This window comes from Drosophila melanogaster, chromosome 2L, assembly GCF_000001215.4.
Source record: "Drosophila melanogaster chromosome 2L".
In the NCBI taxonomy this organism is placed as follows: domain Eukaryota; kingdom Metazoa; phylum Arthropoda; class Insecta; order Diptera; family Drosophilidae; genus Drosophila; species Drosophila melanogaster.
In genome coordinates, this window is record NT_033779.5 from 13,841,528 (window position 1) to 13,859,244 (window position 17,717).

The following is a 17,717-nucleotide window of genomic DNA, read 5'->3' on the forward strand; positions in this document are numbered from 1 at the left end:
GTTTTCAAACTAATTGGTGGGAGCAGCAGGCATGTTTTGATTAGCAGTGGGATGTTCGAATCTCTCGGGTGCCTGATAAGCTCCCAAGGGTTTCTCCTGCTAGGAATTTTGTTTTGCTCTTTCCCGATTTCGCAGATGATAATAAGCTTTTCCCAACAAATTTAGGAATTCGATGTCATCTGAATTGCGTTTCAGCTAAAGTTAGTGAAACACGTTTTTAGATTCGGAGAGCATATTAGCCATTGATCTATCTTTATTCGCTGTCAAGGTCTGTCTAGCTGTCTGGGTGGTATGGCGCTCGCATGTTTTTTGTTATCAACAAACATAGGAATAACCTTGACAAGGGTATGGTAAGAAGAAACATACATAGGTTTGCGTACACAAAACAATTAATTTGGGAACTCCGTTGCAATATGTTCTCATATATTATTTAATTTTATTAAATACCTATTTTTACAGACGCCGAAAGTTTTTCTATATTTGTATGCTTTGTACAGACAAGTTGTTTATTACCTATTTTACTGTTCATTCATAACTATTCAAATTATTTGACATACATACTTTTATGTATTGGCGCAGGTATAGTAGTTCTTAACTACTTGTAATGTATTCTGCAAACTACTGATATTTTTAATAATTATGCTAGCAATGCTAAAACGCTAAAATAAGATTGGACACTTATTTTTTACAAACTCTACGCACTCACTTTACATTTGACATTTTTAAGTTATACATTTTTTTACCTTACACGCTACTAGAAAGTATGCAGTGGAATTTAAACACCTCATTGCTCAAATAGCTCAGCCAAAAATAAGCCGATGGCAAATATAAAGGTCTACCGCAAAAAAGTAGGCAACACAATTGAGCTATATTTGGATTGATCTAAAAAAAGGAATTTTTATTAAATGTGGCGTATCACGAAACGGTAAAAAGTTGGGCCAATCTGATAAAATGTAACTTGTAAAGTTCACTTCAAGCATTATAATTCCCTTCAAAAAGACTCCTGAAGATGATCTTCTTGACAATATAACTTGTAACTCCAAATCAAGAATTTATACTAAACAGAACTTCTTGAGTAAAATTTCCTTTGTTTTGAAAACAATACTAATTGTACACAAGCATTGAACCAATTGAAATATGTTGATAAATTAGAGTAAAAGTAGAGTTATAAAAAACTACAGAGCTAGAGGGCCTAATCATTTTTAGCAAAGGAAATGCTATTATAAGTCTAATCTGTGAGATTAGATTAAGCAAATTGCGTGTTTTCCCTGCCCTGGTGGGCAGTGAAATAAACCAATCCGCACATGGTTTATGGCCCGCACGTTTTTGACCACCGAAAATTGGATTATGCACTTGTTTTGGATAATATGTAGAGTTTATTTGGCCTAATTAGTTTCCTCCCGTAATAATCGCAATGATATCACTCAGAGTTCGGTCTCCGATCAGATCATTGCAAATGGGAGTAGCCTGTTCGCTGACCCAGGCGGCAACAAAGTCGGTGTTTTCATTAATCGTCAGGGTTACGAACTCCTCGATGATCTCGTTCAGTTTGCGATTGAAGATTCGGTACTTGGACAGGTTCTCGATCTGTGAGTTGACATTGCCGACGGAGGGGTAAATCAGGACATCCTTCACACGAAGCTGGGAAGTGAACACGCCCAGGGAGTAGCTAATTCTACCCTGAATGTTCAGATCCTCGAGAGCAAAGAAGGCGCCACCGTTGCGCTTGATGCGATAGCCACTGCCCATGTCCATCTCGTAATCGGTGGTGAAGTTAAGGCTGGCAAAGTTGATGTTGAAGGTCAAGCGACTCCTGATCACGTCCATGTTCATGGTGATAATCTCGTACTGATCGAGCCCCTGAAGTTCAAAGTTCTCGACTCCAAAGGTGCCACTGAATTCTCCCGAGTTGATTTCGAACGACCTCTGCGCCGCCTTCATGGGTGCCATAACGGGGATTCCAAATCTCGGGCTACCATTTTGCAGGACGACCCTGAATGCCTCCAATCCGTCCACAATTACGCTGGAGAAAGAGCGTCCTTGGGCTGAAAATTAACTATGATTATTAAATTTTCCCTAAAATTTTCTTCATATTCTCACCTGACAAAGGTTCGGCAACTTCGGCACCTTGACAGCTGGCCAGGGCCACGATAAGCGCAATCAGGAATGCAGACTTCATTCTTAGCACAGAACACTAGTTAACCCTTTTGGCAATCAAAATCCACTAGTCGAAGCTTGCCAAATCCATTCCTCTTATATAGGAAAATGACCATTGAGATAATCTATCGGTACACAGCACAAAAATATCAGTGTCTAGATTAAAAAATTTTAATATTAGGAAAACTTCTATGTACAGTGAATAAACAGTGAATGCTTTCTTGGCTTATATTTACAAAAACATGGTTGAAATATGGAACAATTTGTTATTTATTCTTAAATAATTAGTGTTTATAAAGGTTTAAAGAAATATTAGGGGCATTCCTCTCATATCAAAATTATTGTTTATTGACACAAAATGGTGAGGTATTGAGTACAGTGCTCTAAGATATTCCCTTTGATATAAAAATCATATTCTGAAAATCGCTATATCTTATTATATTATTTTGTATGAATCTACATTTTTTTTCTGTGCATGTGAAGTAGCTTTATTAATCGGCAAATAATTTGGCAAAGTGTTTTATGACAGATAGGACACAACTTGAGATTAGACCGTCTTTGAAATATAATGAAAGCTGATGGATGTTGTAAATATTAAGCTTTTTAAAACATCGTTTAAATTTCCCAATGCAATGAACAAAAAAAAACCCACCGAAAGCCAGTCCCGCAAGAAAAGAGCCAGGTGACGAATTCTTGATTCATAAACGGTTGTTTAATGACCGATGATTTGTTTACCACTCGAACTCGGGGGGAATGCAGGCCTCCTTCTCTCCACCCTCACCATCACCACCGGCACCGGAGATGATCTCGGCGATGCTGATGTCGTCCAGAACGCTGTTGACGGCGGGCAGGGCAATACTCTCGATGGTATCGGCAATCAGATCTTCGTTCTCATTGATGGCCAGCTCCACGGCCTCGGCCAAGTACTCATTCATCTTCTCGTTGATGCTGCCATCGCCCAGGATGCCCTCGATCTCGGAATCAACCTCACCCAAGTGGGTGCGGACCTCCAATGACTTCAGCTTCAGGTTGCCGCTGATCACGCCGAGTGAGTACTTCATAGTGCCCCAGATAACCATATCCTTGATGGCGAATTTGGCATGTCCGGCACCGATCAGATTGATGGTAAATCCGTACTTCTTTAGCAGCACACTCAAATCGTATTGGGTATCCACGTTCACGTCGCGGAAAGTGAACTTGTAGGTCACCTTGCTGGTGATGGCGTTGACCTTCATCTCATCGATATCAAAATCATTCAGACCGTTCAGGCGGAAGTGATCAATGGTTCCCTGAGCCTTCAGCACGCTGCTATCGATGTTGATATCCTGATGGTCAATTCTAAGAGGAGCCAATGGCGGCAGGCCGACACTGGTAAAGCCACAGGGCATCTGCTCCTTAATGCCCTCGATCACATCCACAATCGTGCTGGAGATCGACTGGGTTTCTAGAGAATCAAATGGATAGGTATGCTAAATATTTGGGCATTGGAAATCATCTGGAATACTCACCAATGGGCTGGCCCATGGAAGCCGCACTGGCAACGGCCACAAAAGCCAAAATAGCCACGAAGATTTTCATTATTGCTTTGACTGAGAGTCCTACCGACTGATCGTAGTACCTACGGTATTTATACTACTCAGTCGTCCGGTCGCACGAGTCGCTTTTTATAGACGATCAACATTTCAGGTGGGGTTGTGATAAGGTGGCTTCGTACTCGTGAACGATTTGATTAGCCACCGGGCGTTCAATCGATGGCCTATTGCTGTCTTATCTCGGCCAACGATTCCCCGGTTGGCAAATTTTTTAATTTTAATGATTAGTTATATATACATACATGGGGGTACTTATCCTAAGGAAATGATCAGATTTAAAAAGACAGTTTTCACTAAAGTACAAACATTGCCTTCTTGTGGAGGAGTGTCAAGATCAAAGTCTATTTGGGGTGTGTCCCCGCTTTGTTATGGTTAGAAGGCTTCAAAAAAGTGTGTTTTTCTAAAACGTTTTCTAAAAAAGAAGGTGTAGGATTAGTGGTTGACTTGGAAACAAGATTTTAAAATCATTAGTTTCGCGATTACAGAGTACTCATACATTAAATGTATGGTCTTACGAAAACTTTCCATCAATCGATATTTTAAGGTCATGCAGGTGTTGAAGCCAATAGGAAACATTTTAACAAAGTAATTATCAAAATTGAAAACGACTACCAAAAATTTAGCATGATTATAATCTTCTAAAGAAGTCTGTTTGGAATTAAAATTCTCCATGCACTTCTGCGGATCTAAAGTCTGCGAAAAGTTTGTTTATTGATTAACAATCAAGTGATTTTTAAGTGCATTGAGTGATTTATGAATGATATCTCGACTGGGGTATTTAAAGGTCTTACGAATGGATCTATTAATAAAAAAATCCAGACGATTAACACCTGATGGCTAGTCAAATACTCTCTTAACGAATTATTGGCTTTAAAGTTAACGCCAGTCCTAGCCCAATATGTTTATCAATAAGTAGTTTACCCATTGTGTTAGTTCCCCTTGTAAAATCGTAATCAGAATAGCAATAAATCACTTTTTAGTACGCCTTTAAGGTTCTAAAGAGTACAAAAAAGCCACTGAAGCTCTGAAGACAAAAGAATTTACCCCCACTGAGTGATACGAATCGGTCATCCAGTGTAATCCGCCGACACCTGCATGGAGTGGTTGACGCAGTTTTACCCCCGGTAGACCAGTTATTTGTGTATAATCCAGATCGCAATGATAGGCAATATATATTCTTTAAGTGATATTGACAATCGATTGGCCAATTGGACGTCGAGATTAGGCCAAAACAAGCCACTCAGGCGAAACAAGTGCTCCCTTTTTTTACAAACCACTTGCCGAATGATTTGATTCCTTCGTTTTTAAATCGGAAGCCTATCGTGAATTGGGCGTTATGTTCATGGCAGCTCCGCTAATCAAAAGTAGCGATTAGCATTTGTATTTGTTAACCTGGTTAAGTGATCCCTTCCCTTCCCCTCGGCTTGCCCTTCGAATCCGCTAGCTTTGCTATAAAAGCCACTGACCGGCTGGGACAATCAATCAGGTGGCTGGCTATACAATGAAAGCTATCGTTTGTGTTTTTGTGACCCTTTTGGCCTGCGTAGCGGCCTACGATGTGGAGCTGCTCACCGAGGAGCAATGGGACCAGCTGGTGGCGCGTAATCGTAAGTGTCTTAAGCCATCCATCACCTGACCAAACAGAGGACTAATTGCAATGTGATTCCCCGCAAACAGCCGCCAAGCCCGATACTCAGGGTCTGATCTTGAACGGATCGGTGAAGAAGGCCATCAATGGACTGCTGAACCAAATGCCTTGTGGTTGGCCCCAATATGGAATTCCACCACTGGATCCCTACACCAATGCTGATCTCCGCATCCACTTGGCCGAGTCGGTTGTCGAGTGAGTTATAATTAATTGGAGTGATTGTATCAGTGGATCTAATAGTCATCCTTAGTACCCTGCTGCAGTTCCTGCGCTTCCGTTTCGATGGCCTGGAAGGCATGGAGATCAAGAAGATGAAGGTCAGCTACACCTTTAGCAAGAAGGTCAAGTTCCACTTCAACTTCCCAGAGCTGAAGGCCAGTGCCCACTATTTGGACACCAACACCTTTGTGAATCTGCTGAAGGAACTGGGATTGTCGGTGCGCTACGAGAGCTCGGGCCCATTGTCCTTCAGCCTGCAGAATCTGTCGATTCAGGGCGAGTTCAAGTACAAGATGCCCTTCATCTTTGGCTCCATCAAGATCTACAAGTTCAGTTGCGCCGTCGGCTTGGGCGGTGTATCCTCGAACATTGGCGGTGTAATGGGAAATGGAAGGATCAATGAGTTCATCAACGACATGCTCGACAAGGAGATCCCGGCCTTCATCAATGGCAACCAGGAACAGATCAGCGCCAAGATCGAGGAGATCTTTGTGCCGCTGGCCAATGCGCATCTCACGGGTCACAAGATCTGGTATCTCTTTAGCTTGCTGTCCGCCACCACTGGCAGTTGCAATCCCACTCCCGCTCCCTGGTTGGCCATTGAGTCCAGGAAGCTAGACTAAGGCAACACCAGCCAATAAAAAGCAATTCAAACGAGTCCACGATCTACGTTTTAATTAGTCCCCATTCCGTCTGCTATCTTCGCTCAATATCACCTTCTACGCGTTATCGTCTGCTGGGGATTTTGGTATATAAGACTCTGGCCGGGGGTTGGCCATTTCAGTAGCAAGTTCAGTTGCTAAAAGTCACAATCAAGCATGCGTTTCCTGGTAGTCTTAGCCTGCCTGGTGGCCGTTTGTGCCGCCGGCACTCTGCCCAACGAGGTGGAGCAGCGTCTGTTGGAGCTGGCGGATCAGAATGGTGACATCGATCTGGTCGCGGAGCCCCAGGAGGGAGTTGAAGGTGAGACTCGGTGAAACTTTTCAATGAATCCTGGTATTTAATTGATTCTAATAACAAACGTAATTCGTGGCAATTAGTGGCTTTCTGAAATATTATCGATTTAAATTTAAATATTACCAACTCAAAATCGAAACCCATTCTTTAGTTGCCCCCCAGTTTATTGTGTCCTGGCAGGCGCGTCGCTTCATCCGCAAGCTCCAGAAGCAGATGGAGTGCGGATGGCCCCAGTATGGCATTCCCGTGCTGGCTCCTCTTCGCATCAACGAATTCGACCTAGACTACAAAAAGGGCATTTTCGAGACCTTGAACCATGTGTTCCGCCTGAAGATCGCCGGTCTGAATGACTTCAATATCCAGAAGTTCAAGCTGAACGTGATCACCAGCAAGATTACCTTCGATTTTCTGTTCAAGAACATCGATACCACCGCCCAGAAGTACGACACTGATACGCTGATCGATGCCCTGCGCCAGTTGGGTCTGTCCGTGGAGTACGAGGGATCCGGAGAGCTGTTGTTCGATTTGGTCAACCTGCGTATTGCTGGCACTCTGAAGTACAAGCTTCCCATGCTGTGGGGTTCCGCCAAGATCACCTCGCTGAAGACCACCATCTCGTTGGAGTCTGTGACTTCGGACATCACTGGATTCATGGGCAACGGCAAGATCAACCGCGCCATCAACAGCCAGCTGGAGAACATCGTGGTAAAGGGAATCAATGGCAACCAGGACGCCATTTCCGAGACCATTGAGAACGCCATCGTGCCGCGAGTGAACAAGATGCTGAAGGGCAAGGACTTCTGGACCGTCGTGGACCTGATCCTGGCCAGCAGCGACGGTGAGAGCGAGGACGATCCGATTGTCGTTGATTGCGATCCCTCCGCCGATCCCTGGGCCTAAACTATGGGACAGCCGTGAATAAACACTTGTCGATATATTCAATTATTGGTCTACTTTTGGGGTTTTTATTTGTGGAATCCCATTGGACTCTCATTTCCTGCTCCAATATCCACAATCAATCTATAATTATATGCTCTGAATTCACTGAATGTGGTTTGCCTAAACAAAGAAACCTTTTATAGCTATTATAATTGCGGTTGGACTTAAAAACAGAATAACTTATATTTATTATAATGTTTTGATACATTTCTGACTCGAAACGAATGTGGGAACACATCGATTATCTCTTTTGCACCTGCCTAATCCAATCTTATCTATTTTCGCTACTTAAGTGGCTAATCGTTATTTGTTGATTAGGCAAGGGAAAAAACTACTTGTACTGTTTAAACAGTTAGCAGTTCCTATTTGGCACTCGCGATGAGAACTTCTTGTGTAATTTTTGTGGCCCTTCTGTGCTGCTCCTTGGGCTCCGCCAAGCTCTTCGATGATGAGCTGCGCGAACTGACGGAGTTCCTGCGTTTGCAGATGCGATGTGGCTACCCGGCCAGAGGGGTTCCCATTTTGGCCCCGGCTCAGATGGCCTACAAGGAAATTGGCATCAGAACTGAGAACTTTGGGTGAATATAAACAAGAACTTCACAAATAGGAGCTATTCTTAATGGAACCATACTGAACCGCAGTTGCAATGGAAACTTCACCGATCTGATTATCGAGGGATTGGATGGGTACGAGTTCTCCAAGCTGGAGTGGAACAACATTTTGCATACCATTAAGTTCGACATGAACTTCCCCAAGATTTCCCTGAAGAGCACAAACTATAAACTAAATCTCCTGGCTCGTCTATTTGGTGCCGATTTCTCCCTGTGGGGTGACGGTGCCCTCAGTCTGGAGTTGATCAATTTCCGAGCTTACGGCAGTTTCGTTATTCGCCCAAAGTCGGCCACCAGTGGTGTGTACGCCAAGAGCTGGAAGGTTAACTGGGAATTGGAGGAGGCTAAGTCCCAGACCACGGGCTTTATGAACAGTCGTCTGTACACGAAGTTCATCAACGATCTGATCGTGGAGTATCTCGATATCATGATCAATGACAACCCCACGGAAGTTTCCCAATTCATGGAGGAGCTCATTGTTCCGCCCATGAATTTGGTTCTGGATAATCTGGCCTGGTATGAGATTACCGCTATCATTTTGGGCCTGGCCGAGGGAATTTTGCCGGTGGAGCCAATTTGCTGAAGTGCTGACAAAAACGATTGCCAGGTGTTCCCTGTGCTTAAATGTAAAAATAATCATTAATAATCATTTGATAAGAAATTAAAAGGAACTACTTGTATTTTACAATTGTTTTATTGTTAGAAACTTTCTACATTCATAGCTACAAGATCTAAAATCAGTATAATAGAGAGCCTTTAACCTAACAATAATTTGTAGGTGACTAAATATCTATTTAAAAAACAGTTTCCTTAATTATAATTAAAGCATTAATAAATCATTTTTTTATTCTACTCTCTTTACAGGTAAGCTCGATTAGATTTCCCGTTGATTGGCAGTGAGTATATGAAATATTCCCGGCTTTCATCATCAATTACTATTTTTGGGGACCTCCATTAAGTGTTCTAATCACTTTCGACCATAAATTATTGTTGATCTTTGTGCGCCGTGAATTCCCTCAATCGAAAGCAAAGTCCCTAATCGGATTGGGAAATGAGAAAACCGCTGCCGAGCAGCAACAGCAGGACATCTCAATCGCCGGGCTGAAAAGCGAAGCACGAGTCCTGTCGCAGCAGGACTTCAACGGGTGGTCCTTTGATTTTCGGTCCAACACTTTCTAGCCTCAGATTTGCGAGTGGCGTTGCCAGCCAGCAGCTGCTTGATGTTTTTTTTTGTCACTGTTTTTTTTCATAGACTTTTCCGATTTCGTTGAGATTATTTTTTAGATTGCGGTCTAATGTCATCATTTGTTGTTAATTAGTTCAGAGTGCTGTAGTGTGAATCTCCTGGATTTTTTTTTGTGGTCCCACTCAAAACTCTCTGCTCAAAATCCTCGGCATTCTTTCACCGCAATGGAATTCGTTTTGGCTCATTTCATTTGCAATTTACGAGCCATCTTTCTCTTTTCTATGTGTGTCTTCAGGACACACCTTGCGTCTCATAATGCAAAAATAAACAAAAAGCCGCTTTGGGTTTTGTCATGAGTACGTGCTCGGTGCTCGGTGCCCATCTGTGGGATGTCCTGCTGGTTGTGGCATTGTCTGAAAGGAAGTTTTACGACCTACCAGACAGTCTGTTGCATTGAGCATTGTCCTTGCCTACTAGCAGACTTTTTGGCCACATTCCCATAGCCCATAGAAACCTAAAAACTAGCGAAATCTACCCAACCCCATCCATTTGTTGACATTTACGAGGCAATTTTCCAAAAGCCATTAAATTCCTAAGCTGAATATACCAGTGCTCCGGGCATCGCTTGGCCTAGTTTGATTAGCCTCGATTTGTGTATGACCACATAAAAATCTACTGAACTCATCTCATTTTCAATGAGACACTTCAGTGTTGGTTTTTGCATATGCCAGAGGCACCCTGGGTGGCTACATAAGGATCTCAGCTGGAGGTAGGAAAATATTCCAAAGGGATCTCAAGCAAGGTCCTCAGTGGTACTCCAAAAAAAAAGGAAAGAACTCTTGGATTGTTTACTTATAGGGATGGTTAAAGGTTTGAAGTTTTCTGAACTCAAAGTACATAACATATTTGAAAATAAAATAGTTGCGACTAACAAGCCCCTTTAAAGCTGTGGGTTCAAAGTCCTTGCTAACTGTCTAAAAAATTTGTTCACTTGTCAGATAAACTTTTTAATTAGTTGGTTCTTCTTTAATTTAATTTTCTAGGCCGCTTTTAAGTGTGTAAGATAATTAGCCGGAATTCCTGCCATATTTCCATTTCACCATTTAAAGCGAGTTTTAACCACTTAACTGACTCGCAAAATCCCCTCTTTGAAGTTGCCCACATCCCTGGAGCTCACCTTAGACCAATTTTAATTGCCAACGCTTGTTTTTGGGCTTTCAGAGCGCTTTCAGGCTCAGGCCTCACCTGCTTTCACCAGTCCTGCCACAAGGATAATTGAAAGAGCGAGTGCAAAGCTTTGCTTTTCATTTTCCACACTGGCAAAAGACGTAAATATTTGCATTCGAGGCAACCAGTTTGCGCCCAAGAAGGATTGACTGCCAGAAATTGGGGTTAACTTAAAATTTATGATGCACTGAATTGTTGAACACTCGAATTAGGATTCATTAGCGGAAAGGGGGGTAAATAAATCATAGAGTGCCAAACCAGAGAACGAGATAAGATACAAAGTGGGTTACGACAAAGGTCGAGCCTTCGCATACGGCGAATATCCTTTTGTTTACTTAGAGAAGCTGACGTCGTTGTTTTCCCTCTTGTTGCGCATTAAATGGGTTTTAATTTGAAACGTAGTAAGATCGCGACTCCTGCGTCCTGTGTGCCCCCTTCGCGGCAATTGTCCTGGCCAAGTCAACGGTGAAAACGAGATGAGAAAATTCAAAATACCCAGCGCAAGGATTCGCTGTAATTGAGCAGCGCAATTTCCTGAAAATCGCACGCGAAGAAAAGGTGCGCTGTCCTGTAAATGAACAGCCGCCGCCGTAAAAAAGAATAAAATATATATAGCGAAGGAGCAAAAAGGATGCGGCAAACGGTTGCAAGGATGCGGCTCAGTTTTGTACGCTTTACTTTTATTTTTTCAATTAAGGTTGACATGCCCCTGTTCTCATCTCGAATTTGTTTCATGGACCAAGTCAAGCTGAAAATTGCGCATTTGCTGCGAGCTGCAGATGGGTTGCCATGGAAGTTCGTCCTCGAGGCCTGTCCAAAGTTTTGCCTAACAGGATTACATCCTTTACTTGCAGTCTGTTCTCTGTTACTTGGTTGCTATGTCTGCAACTTGGTCTTATCTCCTTATTTAAGTCCAACCCCTCTCGTTCTCCTCCTCGGTGGCGAGTGATAGGAATCAATCAATTTGTTGCTCTGCTGGCTGCTTTAATTGAGAAATTCCCCAAAGGTGGGATAGAAGGGGACTTAATCAGTTAATGTTCCTCCAGGAGTTGAGGTTGCCGAGTCCAGACAGTTAGTGTAAAATCCCAAATGAGAAGACTTTACTCGTTGAGTTTTTGTAAGAAACTGATTTTATTTGGAAATATCTTCGGTTTAAATAGGTGACATGAGAATCGCATCTTAAAGTAAATGGCCTACGCAGAGGCCTACGTAAATAGTCCCCGCCTTATCGAGGTCCCACGCTCGGGCACATCTGCCTATCTTGAGCGGCGAGGACCTTATCTGTGGTCTCCCACTAAGGGACTATTTTAGGAGGCGGGGAACGATCTCAAGTGACTGACTCATGTAGTGTGCACTTAAATTACATGTTTTTGAGCAATGCACCCATGTCGCCTTAGATAACAAAATCCTAAATATAATTTATCGCTCTCGATTCATTTACATAAGATATGAACGGAGCCCAAAATTGTAAGTCTTTAAATATATTCGTGTTCATGTGTGAACATTCTGCCAAAGGGCCAGCAAAGCTGAGATGTACATTAGTATATTAGTTGCATTTATAACAGTAGTGGACTGTATTTATTTGATATATGTTCATTTATTTTGCAACTAAGATTTCAATGGGCCTAGTTTTTCTGGCTTTTAATTTTATTGGATTACAATTATGGTTTATATTATTTTTAATTCAACAATTTGTACTTAATTAACTTATTTTAAACATTTTGCTTTTTCTATGTAGAAGTACATTTTCTATTAGTGGACTGTATATTTTTATTTGTTATATTATTTTATTGTTTATTTACTATTGATATTTATAGTACTGGCAACGGACCTGCAAAGGTTATTGCTTGCATTCTTTGTTGCACAGCACATTTCCGTATGAAATATATTATTAATACTATCATTAGTATTAAAGCAATAATTAATCCAGCATGTCCGGAAATATGATGGAAATGTAAATCTTTCAATTTTTGATGGTTCTCTTTCATAAATTTAATTTCATTATTCAATCGTTCAAATTCCTCAGTATGATTTAATATTGATAGTTTCAGCGGATCCCAAATAATCTTCGGCACTCCACTAACTTCTCCTATATAAGGTGTTGATAATAATTCTTCACTTTCGGACTGAATGTTATGGTGGGCAACTAGAATTTTATCGTCGGTTCTTGCCGTACAATATGGCGCAATGCTTAAAACTCCTTGCTGAGGCAAATCAAACAATTCAATTTGAGAGCCAGTACATTGCAGACGGACTTTTGAATTCGCAGGAACCTTAAACAACCAACTACTTTTCTTTTCTAACTCTACCCAGTAACTTTTAGAGTCGACTACTGTTTTATAGATGCAGTTCGCCGCTTTATCTGGCTTTAGAGGCTGAATCTCACATGCATTATCATTCGCTGAATTCCAGGGCCAACTTCCTTTGCATATTCTCTTATTTAGTTGCCATTTCTGACATTGATTTAATGTGGCTTCCGTCATTATGTGATAGGAATCTATCTCAAAATTATAAATTAAATATTCGGACGTTGTATGCACCATTATTATCCGATCTTCATTTCGAATTGGCACCGGAATAAGCCTGAACAATTTGGATGGATGCCTGCTAAACAGAGGCACTTTTGCACTAATGATCAATTTATCGTCGATGAATAAACCCCTGGCTGTTAACAGTGTATACACCTCCTTAAGTTCCGTACCTGACCGTTTTCCTGGAATTACTAGGTTCTCTGAAAGACTCTGCTGAATTTTGGCAATTTCTTTTTTAAGCTGATTTGGCCTGAGAATATTTGTATTTAGCCTACCGTGATTAATATCAATCAACAGGCTTATAATGCCTGCTTGAATTTTTTCGCCTTCTTCAATCAATGAGTGTAGCTGTTTCGTAATCATAAAGAATTTTATTGATTCCTTATAAACATAATAATTTTCTTTAAGAACTTCTGTCATGTTCTCAATTCTTATTTGCATACTTCTAAAATTGGAGTTAACATCTTCTGTTGTTCTCTTTAATAGATTAGAAGTTGAATCAACCACAGATGTTTGTTTTTGAATTAGTTTATCAAGGTTGTTCTGGTTATCTAACAAATTCTTCATATTTTCTTCTAATTGCTCTCTATCATCTTCATCCATTATACCAAATAAAATATGATACAAGGAACCCATAAATTCGAAAGGAGCACGCTTGCTTCTAGATCTAGACTGCATCATAAACAATTTATTGTTTTCTTCAAGTTCCGATAACTGACTTTGCATATTATCTAAGACTAGACTACATTGCTCTTCAAAGCTATGAAGTCTTTCGCAAACTTTCCTCATACTTTGTATAAGCGCATTACCCTTTGTTAACATTTTAAAATATGGATCCATTTTATAATAGATAACCAAATTCCAAGAAGTACTCACAATCTCAACATCTCCTAGCGGGTCTAGATATATTGCTGAGGTTTTATTTATTTTGTCTATAGAATATCTTGGTGCTATATCTTTAGGTAATGCGCTAGAAACTTGACAACTTAACACAAACAACAACATTGCCATAATGATTCCGATCTTGGACATTCCCGATGTCGCTCTAGTTCGTCTTTTTGGCTCTTGGTCAGCCTCATTTTTGTCAACAGACTTTATTCCTTCCAAGGGACAAATTTTAGTAATGGGTCTAGTGATATATCCTTCCTGCATCTTTACTTTAGCCACTCGGACCTTATCATCATTCCCCTTATGCACCTTTTCCACCTTTCCTAAAGGCCATCTTGCAGGATGACAATTCTCATCCTTTAATAAAACTATTTGCCCTTCTTCTATATTAGGAATTTCCTTTTTCCATTTATTCCTTTGCTGGAGCGTATGCAAATATTCACTTTTCCACTTAACCCAGAAATCTTTCTTTATTTTTTGGATAAGTCTCCACCTATCCAAATTTCCGATTTTTTCATCTTCCATTGGTTCGACTATTTCTAAAGGTGGTCTTCCAATTAAAAAATGACCTGGTGTTAAAACTTCTTGTTGGTCCTTCTCACTAACTATAGTGTATAATGGCCTTGAATTTAAGCATGCTTCTATTTGACATAAAAGAGTTGACATTTCTTCATAAGTAAAAATAGTGTCGCCGATTATACGCTTTAAATGGTATTTCATTGACTTAACTCCAGCTTCCCAAATACCTCCGAAGTGAGGTCCTGCCGGGGGAATAAAATGCCAATCAATCCTGTCCTTTTCAAGTTGCGCTGCAATCGTTATATTTTCTTGTATTGCATTAAATAACTCTTGATCTAATTTTCTTGCAGCTCCTACAAAATTTGTTCCGTTGTCTGAATAGATATTGGAACATTTTCCCCGTCTAGCAATAAATCTTCTGAGTGCTGCTAAAAATGCGTCTGAAGTTAGATCGCTTACCATTTCTAAGTGTATGGCTTTGGTGGCCATGCAAACGAATACAGCAACGTATCCTTTAAATGTTTTTTGGCCACGATTTTTTGAACATTTAACATAATAAGGACCTGCGTAATCTATTCCAGTATTAAGAAACGGGAATGTCATCGTCACTCTATATTTTGGCAAGTTACCCATTATTTGCTGAGCTGTATTTTGTTTATACCTTGCACACGTTACACATTCTCTTAAATACTTTTTCAACGAATTTTTCAACCCGAAAATCCAATACTTTCTTTGGATATAGTTTCGCATTAGGTTTATCCCTCCATGCAATGTTTCCTTATGAGCATTTTTTATTAATAAGCTTGTTAGGTGGCATTTTTCTAAAATGATTGGATGTTTAACATTAAATTCTGCATTGGAATTTTGCAATCTTCCTCCAACTCTTAGAACCCCATCCTTGTCCAAAAATGGATTCAATGACAATATTTTATTATTTGTCTTGATTTCCTTTTTGATTTTAAGGCACTTTATCTCTTGCCTAAACTGGTATTCTTGTTGTTTCTTAATAACAACTGTTTCCGCTATTCTTATCTCCTTTACTGAAATAATTGATGAATAGGCTTTATTTCTTGTTTTCATCTGCACGAATCTATTTATGTATGCTATTATACGTATAAGTTTTTCTATACTGGAATACCTTTCTATTAATTCGTAAATAGGATCATCTATTTTGTCATTTAATACCGTATTTATTAAGACAGGTTCTTCTACAGACTGCTGCCGAGGCCAAAGTTCTTTTGGGTCTGCTAGCCATTTCGGACCTTTCCACCAAAAATCACAGTTGATCAACTGGTTAGAATCCACTCCCCTGGATGCTAAATCTGCTGGATTATCCTCTGACTTAACATGATTCCATTCAGTATTTTTTAATTTCCGAATGTCATCCGTTCTTCTTTTTATAAATTTGATCTTACTTTGACCACTGTTAATCCATGCTAAGGTAATCGTGGAATCACTCCAAGCATAGATCTCCATTATATTGTCAATTGATCCTTTTAGTCTTTGGATTAATTCACTAAGCAGGTGAGCTGCACACAGCTCGAGTTTGGGAATTGTCTTCCTATTTTTTATAGGGTTGACTCTACTTTTGCTAGCTATTATATTAACATGAGGTCCTACTTTAGCATAGACTACTGCAGCATATGCTTTTTCGGAGGCGTCCGCAAATCCGTGAATCTGAATGACTGAAGAACTGTTTGAATTAATCCACCTTGGGATTCGAATATTCTCTAACAATAATAAATTTTCTTTATATTTTTCCCAATAATTTTTATCTTCTATGGATAATTCCTGATCCCATTCACTTTTATTTATCCAAAGTTTTTGAATAAAAAGTTTTCCTGAAACCGTGACTGGTGCCAACCATCCTAACGGATCAAATATTTTTGCTAGCGTTGATAACACAACGCGCTTATTTATATTTTTTGATTCATCATTACAATTTACGCTGAACTTAAATAAATCCTTTTGAGGTTCCCATTTTAGTCCTAAAGTTTTAACACATTCATTTTCGATAATATTGAGAACCTTATTGTCCCCTGTGTCCTCCACAGTGGTTAATATTTTGGAATTGTTGGAAATCCATTTCCTTAAGTTGAATCCAACTTTCTGCAATTCATGGGGAATTAATGTTATTAATTTATTAGCTTCTTCTACCGAATCAGCTCCAGTCATTAGGTCATCCATATAGAAATCATTCCTAATTATTGCACTAATAACTTGGTTTTTACATTTATCTGCAATATCTACCAGAACCCTGGTAGCCAAATATGGTGCAGATGCAGTTCCGTAAGTGACTGTGGTTAATTTATATGTTTTAATTTTTTCTTTTGGAGAATTTCTCCATAAAATATATTGATATTTTTGATCATTATTATCTATTTTAATTTGTCGGTACATCTTTTCAATGTCTGCCGAAACAACAAATTCCCATTTTCTCCATTTAATAATAATGTCAAAAATATCTTTTTGAACTCGTGGCCCAACCCACATTATGTCGTTCAAACTTTTGTTATTCGTAGTTTTTGCTGAAGCATCAAAAACTACTCTCAATTTGGTCGTAAGGCTTGAATCTCTAATCACTGCCTGGTGCGGTAAAAAATATTTGCCTTCATCACTCACTTCAATCATGTGTCCTAAATCCATGTATTCATTCATGAATTTAGTGTAGTCAACCTTAAGTTTTTCATTTCTTTTTAGTTTTTTCTCCAGATTCATGTAACGAGCTATCGCTTGTTTCTTTGAATCTCCTAAGGTGACATCCTCCTTGAATGGAATTGACACAATGTATCGCCCATCTGAATCTTTTTTTGTCGTTTTGATAAATTTATTTTCACAGATTTCAGACTCGATATCATCTTTTTCTTCTTCTTCCACTTCCCAGTAGCGATCTAACTCTTTTATTTCTATTGTTGTGGCTACAATGGTTTCTTTTCCTTTGGATTTTTTACATCCAGAAACTATCCACCCGAAATCAGTTTTTTGCCCAAGGAGACCGTCTATTTTTATAACTCCATTTTGCAGAATGTGAGTATATACGTCTGCTCCAATGATTAAATCAATGCGACCCGGTTTATTAAAATCGGGGTCGGCTAATTTAAAGTTCTTCCATTTTTTCTGATCAACATTAATCGTGTTGACTGGAAGTGCCTTCATAAGTTTTGGGAGAATAATTGCTTCAATTTCTAAATTTTTCGGAGAATTTCTTATCGAAATAACCGCTTTGTGCTTGGAGATGCACGT

The 17,717-nt window shown here is 39.9% G+C and overlaps 6 protein-coding genes across 8 annotated transcripts in view, besides 2 other annotated features; 4 read left to right on the forward strand and 2 right to left on the reverse strand.

Moving 5' to 3' along the window:
- The window catches only part of CenG1A (Centaurin gamma 1A), a 63,149-nt gene that overhangs the window by 5,964 nt on the left and 39,468 nt on the right, over positions 1 to 17,717 (forward strand). The window lies entirely within an intron of this gene.
- Positions 990 to 1,053: a mobile genetic element.
- CG33306 (uncharacterized protein) lies at positions 1,361 to 2,215 on the reverse strand. Its single transcript, NM_205984.2, has 2 exons — positions 2,101 to 2,215; positions 1,361 to 2,045 (listed from the first exon to the last, which is right to left on the reverse strand). The coding sequence occupies exons 1-2, from the start codon at positions 2,177 to 2,179 to the stop codon at positions 1,390 to 1,392; spliced, it is 735 nt and encodes a 244-aa protein (NP_995706.1). The 5' UTR covers positions 2,180 to 2,215; the 3' UTR covers positions 1,361 to 1,389.
- Positions 2,388 to 3,798, reverse strand: CG8997 (uncharacterized protein). 2 transcript variants are annotated; one of them, NM_001298983.1, is made up of 2 exons: positions 3,666 to 3,798; positions 2,388 to 3,601 (listed from the first exon to the last, which is right to left on the reverse strand). In NM_001298983.1, the coding sequence occupies exons 1-2, from the start codon at positions 3,733 to 3,735 to the stop codon at positions 2,889 to 2,891; spliced, it is 783 nt and encodes a 260-aa protein (NP_001285912.1). In that variant the 5' UTR covers positions 3,736 to 3,798; the 3' UTR covers positions 2,388 to 2,888. The 2 variants fall into 2 exon arrangements, with proteins under 2 accessions (NP_001285912.1, NP_609681.1); NM_135837.3 differs by having other exon boundaries at positions 2,850 to 3,601.
- CG7916 (uncharacterized protein) lies at positions 5,225 to 6,272 on the forward strand. The gene is made up of 3 exons (NM_135838.4): positions 5,225 to 5,356; positions 5,427 to 5,592; positions 5,648 to 6,272. The coding sequence occupies exons 1-3, from the start codon at positions 5,251 to 5,253 to the stop codon at positions 6,237 to 6,239; spliced, it is 864 nt and encodes a 287-aa protein (NP_609682.1). The 5' UTR covers positions 5,225 to 5,250; the 3' UTR covers positions 6,240 to 6,272.
- CG7953 (uncharacterized protein) lies at positions 6,398 to 7,696 on the forward strand. 2 transcript variants are annotated; one of them, NM_001298984.1, is made up of 2 exons: positions 6,398 to 6,579; positions 6,725 to 7,696. In NM_001298984.1, the coding sequence occupies exons 1-2, from the start codon at positions 6,435 to 6,437 to the stop codon at positions 7,471 to 7,473; spliced, it is 894 nt and encodes a 297-aa protein (NP_001285913.1). In that variant the 5' UTR covers positions 6,398 to 6,434; the 3' UTR covers positions 7,474 to 7,696. The 2 variants fall into 2 exon arrangements, with proteins under 2 accessions (NP_001285913.1, NP_609683.1); NM_135839.4 differs by having other exon boundaries at positions 6,725 to 7,634.
- On the forward strand, positions 7,873 to 8,802 carry CG7968 (uncharacterized protein). Its single transcript, NM_135840.3, has 2 exons — positions 7,873 to 8,090; positions 8,154 to 8,802. The coding sequence occupies exons 1-2, from the start codon at positions 7,891 to 7,893 to the stop codon at positions 8,704 to 8,706; spliced, it is 753 nt and encodes a 250-aa protein (NP_609684.1). The 5' UTR covers positions 7,873 to 7,890; the 3' UTR covers positions 8,707 to 8,802.
- Positions 11,613 to 17,717: part of a mobile genetic element that runs on past the window's edge.

Excerpts from the sequence above, each read along its gene's own strand:
- CG33306 (NM_205984.2), bottom strand. The coding sequence starts at position 2,179 with ATGAAGTCTGCATTCCTGATTGCGCTTATCGTGGCCCTGGCCAGCTGT. Across the intron at positions 2,046-2,100 it reads AGTTGCCGAACCTTTGTCAG|CCCAAGGACGCTCTTTCTCC; the intron begins GTGAGAATATGA and ends GTTAATTTTCAG.
- CG8997 (NM_001298983.1), bottom strand. The coding sequence starts at position 3,735 with ATGAAAATCTTCGTGGCTATTTTGGCTTTTGTGGCCGTTGCCAGTGCG. Across the intron at positions 3,602-3,665 it reads TTCCATGGGCCAGCCCATTG|AAACCCAGTCGATCTCCAGC; the intron begins GTGAGTATTCCA and ends TTGATTCTCTAG.
- CG7916 (NM_135838.4), top strand. The coding sequence starts at position 5,251 with ATGAAAGCTATCGTTTGTGTTTTTGTGACCCTTTTGGCCTGCGTAGCG. Across the intron at positions 5,357-5,426 it reads CCAGCTGGTGGCGCGTAATC|CCGCCAAGCCCGATACTCAG; the intron begins GTAAGTGTCTTA and ends CCCCGCAAACAG. Across the intron at positions 5,593-5,647 it reads TTGGCCGAGTCGGTTGTCGA|TACCCTGCTGCAGTTCCTGC; the intron begins GTGAGTTATAAT and ends AGTCATCCTTAG.
- CG7953 (NM_001298984.1), top strand. The coding sequence starts at position 6,435 with ATGCGTTTCCTGGTAGTCTTAGCCTGCCTGGTGGCCGTTTGTGCCGCC. Across the intron at positions 6,580-6,724 it reads GCCCCAGGAGGGAGTTGAAG|TTGCCCCCCAGTTTATTGTG; the intron begins GTGAGACTCGGT and ends CCCATTCTTTAG.
- CG7968 (NM_135840.3), top strand. The coding sequence starts at position 7,891 with ATGAGAACTTCTTGTGTAATTTTTGTGGCCCTTCTGTGCTGCTCCTTG. Across the intron at positions 8,091-8,153 it reads ATCAGAACTGAGAACTTTGG|TTGCAATGGAAACTTCACCG; the intron begins GTGAATATAAAC and ends ACTGAACCGCAG.